At 44.2% G+C, this 10,000-nt stretch overlaps 1 protein-coding gene across 1 annotated transcript in view; it reads left to right on the top strand.

Annotated features, from left to right (window-relative positions):
- The window catches only part of LOC138861144 (glutamate receptor ionotropic, delta-1-like), a 12,124-nt gene extending 2,289 nt beyond the window's left edge, over positions 1-9,835 (top strand). Inside the window, exons 3-12 of the mRNA XM_070120007.1 lie at positions 1,878-2,012; positions 2,527-2,586; positions 3,367-3,537; positions 4,465-4,595; positions 5,066-5,225; positions 5,752-5,917; positions 7,871-8,056; positions 8,710-8,993; positions 9,310-9,367; positions 9,469-9,835. Of these exons, the coding sequence (XP_069976108.1) occupies positions 1,878-2,012; positions 2,527-2,586; positions 3,367-3,537; positions 4,465-4,595; positions 5,066-5,225; positions 5,752-5,917; positions 7,871-8,056; positions 8,710-8,993; positions 9,310-9,367; positions 9,469-9,696 (1,579 nt within the window). The 3' untranslated portion in view covers positions 9,697-9,835. The remainder of the gene's footprint in view (positions 1-1,877; positions 2,013-2,526; positions 2,587-3,366; positions 3,538-4,464; positions 4,596-5,065; positions 5,226-5,751; positions 5,918-7,870; positions 8,057-8,709; positions 8,994-9,309; positions 9,368-9,468) is intronic.
- Positions 9,836-10,000: the final 165 nt, after the last annotated feature.

Here is a 10,000-nt window from a genome sequence, read left to right as displayed (position 1 = left end):
TCTAATTGCAAAGAAGTTTTTCTAATTGCAAAAGTTTTTCTAATTGCAAAGGAGTTTTTCTAATTGCAAAGGAGTTTTTCTAATTGCAAAGGAGTTTTTCTAATTGCAAAGGAGTTTTTCTAATTGCAAAGGAGTTTTTCTAATTGCAAAGAAGTTTTTCTAATTGCAAAAGTTTTTCTAATTGCAAAGGAGTTTTGAGTCTTGTATAAACATTGGAGATTATCAAAGGTAGTATAGAGTCTTTCCAAAAAATGTATAGTACACAGAAAATAAGCTTCCTGTTGAATATAATTAGAGAGATTTGAGGATGTATCATTCAGACACAGATTTTTTTGTGTTTCTTTAAGGCATGAATATAGAAATTATGAATGAATCCAGAAAAAAATAATCATTCCTAGAAAAACAAGTTGGAAGAGATCAATTTTATATTATTATGAACGATATAGCATACTGCATAGTCCTGCAATCATAATACGAGGTGTATATTTATAGCAGTCCACGGTCAAGGATATAAAAGCTGACCCGACCTGACCCAGGGTCTCACACCCTCGGCAAGACCTACCCTCAGCTTAATGATGCCGCTAATATTACCTTGACCATATTAAGGATGATTTATAACAATAAAAGTAACAAAGAGAGTCAAAATTAGAAGAAAAACGGTGATTATAATGGCCATGTCAGTTTTGATAATAATCACAGTAATAAAATATAATGAGAAAGATGATATTTTGGATGAAAATATGACTTTTGCTATTATCCTCATTACTGTGATGATTACTTTACTGTACACTTTAAAAATGATTGTTGGTCCCCAGCAAATGTCCTCAGACCCCCCACCCCCACCCCCCATACCAGAGACAAGCGACCGGTTTCTAAAAACAGCGAGACCGGAACCAATAAATATTCATAATACGGACTTTCATAGACACTGAAATGAATACACATCTATCAGTCTAAACATGCATAACAACCCAACAGATAGATAAGTGTATATTCATCAGGTAGATAGATAGATATTAGATATATATTAGACAGATATATAGATATTAGATAGATATTAGACAGATATATAGATATTAGATAGATATTAGACAGATATATAGATATTAGATAGATATTAGACAGATATATAGATATTAGATAGATATTAGACAGATATATAGATATTAGATAGATATTAGACAGATAGATAGATATTAGATAGATATTAGACAGATATATAGATATTAGATAGATATTAAACAGATATATAGATATTTATTAGACAGACAGATATGCACATTTTTCTACTTGTATGTATGTCTGTATATATGAATATTAATTGGGTCTCGCACAATTTCAACAACATAGCCCTAAAGGTGCTGTCACACTAGCACTTTTTCCGTCAGTTCTTTGACAATTTTCAGAAATTTTGTCCAATTTTCAGCGAATTGTCGATTTTCCATTCAGAGGATAATGATCGTTTCTATCTGAAAACCCTTCCCTCAACTTTTTCATCCAAGCATAGTCAAATCAAGAGCTATATTCGAGAATGTTTCTACTTATGTTAAGTAAAATTGTAAAAAAAAATTGACGGAGAAAGTGTTCCTTTAAGGCGCTGTCACACTAGCACTTTTTCCGTCAATATTTTGACAATTTTATTTAACATAAATACAAACATTTTCGAATATAGCTCTTGATTTGACTTTGCTTGGCTGAAAAAGTTGACGGAAAGGTTTTCAGACGGAAACGATCATTATCCTCTGACTGGAAAATCGACAATTCGCTAAAAAATGGGAAAAAAAATCTGAAAATTGTTTTAAAAATTGACGAAAAAAGTGCTAGCGTAATAGCACCTTTAGTCCAGCCGTGGAACCGCCCCCCCCCCCTCCCTCCAGGTTCAGCGTGCAGCTGGTAGTCGCCTCGAGGGACGCGGAGGGCTACTGGCAGCTCCACACCACCCGGCTCTTCTACGGCGGGGCGAGGCAGGCGGCGCGGAAGGTGGACTCGTGGACTCCGGCGCGAGGGTTCCGGTGAGTGGCTTCCTGTGGAGTGTGGCGAGAGGGAAGGGAAGCCCGACGGCGAGAGGGAAGCCCGATGGCGCCGAGTGGAAGGCTTTCGAGGCTTTGGGGGTTTCACGGTGTAGGTTGTGGGTCGTGAGAGGGTGCTTGGGTAATGCTGATGATGATCATGGTTTTAATAATGATAATGATGATGATTATAGCATTAGTGATAAGGATAACAACGATAACAGCAACACCGATAATAATAATAGATATGATAATGGTAATGATAAATATAATAGTAATAAATATGATAATGATAACAATGAATATGATAATAATAATAAATATGAACATAATAATAATAATAATAACAATAACGATAATAATGATAACATTAACAACAGGGAAATACAACTCCTAGTACTGCTAAAATTCATAATAACCATAATAATAACCAAAATATCAATCATGATATTAATGATAATGGTTCTGGCTCAATATGCCTGTAATTGGAATAGCCTTTAATACCATCTATTAAAAGGGCGAAATTTGAACTCGGGGCAGTAGAAGAGCCATCACACTACACAATTCTATATTCTGGGTAATGGAGCAGCTGTTATTAATTTCTAGGTGCTATGCTCACATATGATTAAAAAAAAAAAAAAAAAAAAAGAATTGCAAGCGGTGTCTCAATGGATGGCATTTTGGCTTTTTTCTTATCAATAATCTTCGCTAGTATTCGATGTCTGAACTAGATGGAGATTAAAAATTATGCTAATCAGTCTAGAAAAAACAAGAGGGAATGAAGATAATGACGTCATACAGAAGAAAGAAGGGCTTAAAAAATTATTGATATTATAATACGGAATCAACCTTCTTGCAGAATTCCTCATTGCAGCATTTTTATTGGTTGTCTGTTTCTACTCATTTCGTGATTTTTACGAATGTCTGAAATCCTCACACGAGCAACAGTACCAAAATTATAAAAGAGAGAGAGAGAAAGAGAGAGGGAGAGAGAGATAGAGAGAGAGAGAGAGAGAGAGAGAGAGAGAGAGAGAGAGAGAGAGAGAGAGAGAGAGAGAGAGAGAGAGAGAGAGAGAGAGAGAGAGAGAGAGAGAGACAGACAGAGAGAGAGAGAGAGAGAGAGAGAGAGAGAGAGAGAGAGAGAGAGAGAGAATAGCGCTGAATAAGATCATGTACTTCTAAGACATTAAAGAAAGCCCTCCAAATAATACGAGTAAATAAATTCTTCAATTAAAGCGAGGAACTTCTTTAAAAATAAAATTCAAATAAGATTCTTCTCAGTAAACGAGTTCTTCAGATTAAAAAAAAAATTCAAATCAAAACATTATATATATATATATATAAAAACAACATAATCTCTGGACATCTTGGAAAATTCTTGGAGTCCTTCTTTTGCCGACAGCGAAGGGGCGCCTCTGTTCCCTCGGCAGAAGATGGCTGACCTTCACGGCTACGACTTCGCTGTGGCCGCCCTTCCCTATTCGCCCTTTATCATGACCTCTGACCCCAGCAAGCCAGGCCCGGGGAGGTTAGATGTCGCCTTGTGTTCGTTGAAAGTTTGGAATCTATTAAGTAATCTATTAAGTACTCTAAGTATTAAGTAATCTATAAGTACGTTATTAAGAATCCATGAAGAACTCTCTATTATAATAGCTTATTATATATAAATAATAAATAAATATAAATAATATTGAATATAAATAATATATAAATAATTATAGCTAATTGATAAATATATGTTTGATAGAAAAAAAAAATTATTAGTGCGCTTAGCAACATTGCTTTTGCGTGGTTGGTAATCATTAAAACTTTCATATTTGATGCCTTTTCGGAAAATACTTTTTTTTTCGACTGAGGCGTGATTTGCCGCCCGCTGAACGGATCTAAAATGCATGTTGAGAGCTGGCAAACGGACTTTTAACTTAACCCCTTTTATTGCCCTAACCATAATTCCTTTGCCCCCCTTTCTCTTTCTATTTCTCTTCTTCTTTCCCTCTTTCTTTTTTTTTTATTTCCCCCTTTTCTCCTCTCTTCTCTATTCACTCCTCCACTTTCTTTTCTTTCCCTCTTCTTCTCCCCCTTCCCCCTTCACTCCGCCACTTTCTTTCCTTTCCCCCTTTCCCTTCACTGTTTCCCTTCACCCATCCTCCCTTTTCTTTCCTTTTACCCATTTCCCTCCCTTTCTCCTTCCCTTCTCCCTTCACCCCTCCTCCCTTTTCTTTCCCTTCCCTCTCCCCCATCCCCCCTTCCTTTTCATTTTCCGCTTCCCACCTCCCTTCAACCCCTCCTTCTTCCCTCCTTTCTTCATTAATCCTTCTTCTCCCCCTTAACCATTCTTCTTCCCCTTCAACCCCTCCTTCTGCCCTCCTTTCTTCCTTAATCCTTTTTCTCTCCCTTCTACCCCTCCCTCCCTTTCCACCTTTCCCCCCACCCCCATCCCTTCTCCTTCCACCAGGTACCGCGGGCTCGAGGTGTTGCTCCTGGACGTCCTGGCGCGCGCAGCCAACTTCACCTACCACTACGTCGCCCCCGAGGACAACCAGTGGGGGAGGCTCAAGGCTGATGGGAACTGGACGGGCATGATAGGTGAGTGTGGAGGGGCAGGGTGGGGGATCGGGGGAGGCGAGGGAGGGGAGAGGGAGTGGGCAAGGGTGAGGGAGGACGTGGAGTGGATGGGATAGGAAGGGGTGAGGGGGGCGGGGAGTTGGCAAGGGAGGACTATGGGGGGGGGGGGTAAGAGGCCAGGGGGGTGGGGCAGGGAAGGAGTGGCGATGGGCAGGTAGGGTAAGTATGGGGTAGCGAGTAGCAGAAGCAGGAAATAATGCATTTGGGTACCACAAATGCTTGGTAGGAAAGTCACGCTTTCAGAAAAGAATATGAATAAAAAAGAAAAGAAAAGAAAAAAAAAACATAACACACAGCACAAAAAAATCTAGTCAGAAACACGATTTTCCTTCCGTTTTCACTCCGACCAAGACCGCAGTCAGCTACGGATAAATACTCAATGACCACCACCACCCAAGCTGCAGCGCCCCCTCCTCCTCCTCCTCCCGCAGGCATGGTGGTGAGGGAGCGAGCCGACTGGGCCGTCAGCGACATCACCTTCTCGGCGCAGCGGGAGGAGTACGTCGACTTCTGCCTCCCCTTCATCTACGACGCCTCCGAGCTCGTCACGCCGCTCGCGAAGCCGCTCCCGCAGTGGCTCGGCCCCGTCAGGTGAGGCCAGGGTGAGGTCGGAGGGACGTGGGCCTCGTCCTCGTCAGGGAGTCCAGGGGAAGGAGGGAGAGGGAGGGGAAGTGTTGTGCTCACTTCCTCGCCTGTAGGGACATGAATATTTGGCGTTCTTCCCTTCCGCCTGCCCCTTCTCTTTCTTTTTCTTTCTCTTGTCCTTTCGCTCCCTCTCTATTTTCTTTCCTTCCCTCCCTTCTCCTTTCGCCCCTCTACTTCCTTTCCTTACCCTCTTCCTCTCTCTCTTTCTCCCTTTTCCCCTTCCTTCTTCACTCCTCCGCCACTACCTTTCCTTTCCCTCTTCTTCTCCCCCTTTCTCCCTCTCCCCCTTCCCTCTTCACTCCTCCGCCACTTCCTTTCCTTACCCTCTTCCTCTCCCCCTTTCTCCCTCTTCCCCTTCCCTCTTCACTCCTCCGCCACTTCCTTTCCTTACCCTCTTCCTCTCTCCCTTTCTCCGTCTCCCCCTTCCCTCTTCACTTTCCTTTCCTTAACCGACGATGTTCCTCCTCGACAGGCCTTTTTCGGGCGAGGTGTGGGCGGCCATCGCGGTGGCGGTGGCGGCGGCCGGGCCCTTCCTCAGCGCCCTCGCCAGGATCTGCGTCGCCTCCGGGAGCGCCAGAGTACGCTGGTTCCACAACATCGGCAACACGGTCCTCTTCACGCTGCAGCCCGTCTTCCAGGTCAGTGTCTTCGGGCGATGGGGTTGCGGGCACGGCTTTGTGGGGATGCCGTCGGCGGAGGGTTGGGTTCTGGCGCTTCATCTGTCGTGGTGCATGGTTGTTCTGGTGCACGCGCTCGGGCACGCACACACACAGACGCACACACACACACACACACACACACACACACACACACACACACATATAGATAGATAGATAGATAGATACACATTTGTTTATGTGCATATATATATATATATATATATATATATATATATATATATATATATGTATATATATATATATATATATATATATATATATATATATATATATATATATATATATATATATATATATATATATATATATATGTGTGTGTGTGTGTGTGTGTGTGTGTGTGTGTGTGTGTGTGTGTGTGTGTGTGTGTGTGTGTGTGTGTGTGTGTGTGCACTCAATAACACACACACACACAGTCGACGTCTGAGCCTCATGGAGGAAACAATGCGTCTGAGCGAGCGTTTACGTGACAAAGACGCACCAACCTATACAAAATGGCATAAGAGAAAACTTGAGTAAAACATTCAGGGGAGACCATTTTAAATTTTCAGTATCGACAGAGGAAGGATATTCAAGTTTGGTTTTAATTTCCAAATCCAGAGGCTTTCCAAAATATTTTAGTCCAAATCATATTGGGAAAAAAGAATTTCAAATTTTCTATATGAGAAAGGGTCAAATTGTCAAATTGAGGACTTTTGTAGGGCTTGATATACATATAAATATGTGTGTGTATGCGTATGCACACAAACACGCACACACATATATATGTGTGTGTATGTGTGTGCATCACAACAAGGCGTATACATCTCGGAACATTCCCAAAGTGTTTCATGTTTTAGGTGAATTCTGCCAACGGATTTTATAAAACTATAAGACAAGAGTGTGGTATGGAGAACAAAGATAATAAGGAAACAGACATGTAGACTAGACAGAAGGAAGAATGACATAGAACCCAGCAGAGAGGCCTATACATACGTTGAGTGCCTGGTCGAAGCCGGGACAATAATGGTTTACATAATATAGTCGGTGCCACTTATGTAATTATGACATGCTGGCCGTATAACTAATCAATGTACAGAACGTGCCGGCTAACATGTGACACGTCTCACGAGGGTGGCCTGTCAACACGTGGGATGTCAATGTACAATGAGGATAGGATTGGTATAGCTGGTATATAAAACTGCAATAAGAGACCGGTCATTAATCAGGTTGTCCGCAGAATCGACTGATACCTTCTACGGACTTTTGTTGCGCCTTGTAAAGCGAGGGGGGGGGGCACCTGGCATGACGAGGCAATCCCGATGGCTTCGCTGATTTTCACAGTTCCCCCGCATGTATTTCTGTTCCTCCTGTGCGCTTATCTACACGTTATCCCGGTATTTCGGAGTAGAACTATGATAGACATGTATATACAGTATTGTTCCATATATTGTACTTTTGCTTTATTTTACGGAAAATGGCATCAACCTTCAGATAAAATCGGCTAAAAAATACCAGATCATAAATTTTTCACCAAAAGTATTCAGTAACGTTCCCCTTCAAATGACGCTCAGGGAACGTGCCATACCATACATACTAGGGTATGACACGCGTATAACCGACCTAATTGTGCACGAAGACTTCCGCCTATCTTCTGTTCCTTTGTTATATTTTTATTAATGCATGATTCATTCAGAGCCGTAGACAGATCCCCGAGCCACTGTACATTCAAAGGTTCCACAGTAAATTTCAGAACAGAAGATTCGCCTCACTGCACAATCCCTGAACTCAAGCATCCCTTGAGACTTGTCACCACCTGCGCCCGTGAACGTTCTTCGGACGCGCTACTCTGAGATAACTGAATGAACGAGCTGACTTTTGTATATATATATCAATACGATCTAATGAAATCCCTCTCCTCCCTTCCCCAACCAGCGCGGGAACGTCAATGACATCATGGCTGCTCCCGGGCGCGTCTTCGTGGCCTTCTGGCTGGCGTTCACGATGGTGGTGGGCATCATGTACTCCTCGTCCCTCACCTCCTTCCTCATCTCCCCGGGCATGCAGACGCCCATCGAGAACCTCCGCCAGCTGGTCACCTCGGACATCGGCTGGGGAAAGGTGAGTCCCGTGGGCGGCGGTTCTGCGCATGGCCGGTGGTGAAAGCCGCGGGCATACTGGTTTGGGAAATGGCTCGGGTATAGGGTCCTTTTTTGGGCGAGGGGGAGAGAGGGGGGATTTTACCAAGGATTCGTCTGTCAGAAATCAAGAGACAGACAATGAGAGAGGCTACATTGCTAACGTACGAATTTACATATACATAAACAAGTAGAATATGAAGAAAGACCCTGGGTAAAGCTATATTTTTGTTTCGTTTATAAAAAAAAATAAAAAAAAAAAAAAAAAAAAAACATTGTGATAATCATAGACATTATTTCTGGTGGTGAGATCCATTAAAAATAGATCGAGCATTGCACATTTCATCAGGAGAAAACCGTGCTTTTTCGGCCATAAGAAATAATCACATCAATTAGAAGCAAATTATATGTTTGTATGTACAGTACACATGCTTATAGAGCTAATATATGGATAAATACGCACTCATAAGCACTGGTCACTTTTCCCAGCCTTTCAAAGCCTGGCAGCCTGCTCCCCCCACCCCATCACCCTAGACCCACACGCCCCCCATTCTTCCCCCTCCCCGAACGCCTCTCCCTCAGCACCTGTGTGTCGGCGCTGGGATTCCTTAGCCTCGGTTGGATCTCCTTCCGCAGGTATACTTCGGGGGCGTCCAGAGCGCCATCCTGGAGCAGGCGACCGACCCCGTGATGGTGGCGCTGAGGGAGGGCGTCATCTGGCGGGACTCCCTGGACGGCATCCTGCAGGACGTGGTGAAGGGCACGCTCGCCACCTGGGACAACAGCATCACCACTCGCCTCACGATCGCCGTCAAGTACACGGACGCTACAGGAAGGCCCCTGGTGCACCTGCCGGGGTTCGAGATCATGCAGGAGCGGATCGCCTGGCCCATGCAGCAGTACGCGCCCTACAAACGCAGGTTAGGGGGTCGACGGGGACAGGTCTTCTGTCTGCCTACTGGCTTTGCTACTTTCTGTGGTTAGTTCTTTGGCGTCTATTTATTAATAATGATCACATAAACACCATCAGAATATACTCTTCAGAAATCATTAATATTAAGAGCAGAACAGGGTCTTTTCATAACGAAAAGAAATGTGCCATCGACTAAAGGTTTTCTGGCTGATAATGCCTAGGCCTCCTCTTTGGCTGATGGAATGTGTACGTTTCTTCATCCGCACGGACTTGTAGTTCCGGATCCTGCCTCATGTAATCCCTGGTTCTCTTTCCTGGCGAAGGATTGACGAGCTGATCAGCCGCGTGGTGCAGGCGGGGCTGGTGCAGCAGTGGCTCCGGGTGAGGCGCTGCGAAACTTCCAGGTCAAAGTGGATATAATGTGAAGCCCTTTTGCTCCCGAATTGCCAGCGACCGAAGTTTAATCTAGCCTTTCTCCTCAGCTCATCCTGTTCGAGGAGCAGGTCCTGGCGCGCCTGAAGAAGGGCGAGGCGGCGGCAATCGAGAGCCGGGAGGAGGAGAGCGAGGAGCCGGTCGACGGCGCCACCGTCCTCAGCCTCGAGCACTTCCAGGGGCCCTTCTTCGTCCTCCTGCTAGGGTATCTGGCCGGCGCGCTCGCACTCCCGCTGGAGGTGCTCGCCAATCACGCCCTGAGAGAGAGGCGCGGCTGAGACTTGGAAGCGAGCCTCGAGGCACAAACGATACGGTTCGCGCGCTCGAGCCTCAACGACCCCGGAACTGAACTACATTTAGAAACGCCTTATGCCCACTAACACGCACACACGCACACACATACCCACAAACGCACACACATACCCACAAACGCACACACGCACACACATACCCACAAACGCACACACGCACACACATACACAATGAAGTACCCTGCATAATAGCAGCCATATAATAACATGATTAATAAAAAGCAATATTCAACGTTTATTATCAATTATCCGTCAGCCGTGCCTCTTCTCT

This window comes from Penaeus vannamei, unplaced genomic scaffold (assembly GCF_042767895.1).
Source record: "Penaeus vannamei isolate JL-2024 unplaced genomic scaffold, ASM4276789v1 unanchor1057, whole genome shotgun sequence".
Lineage (NCBI taxonomy): Eukaryota > Metazoa > Arthropoda > Malacostraca > Decapoda > Penaeidae > Penaeus > Penaeus vannamei.
This window is presented reverse-complemented; position numbering and strand designations above follow the sequence as displayed.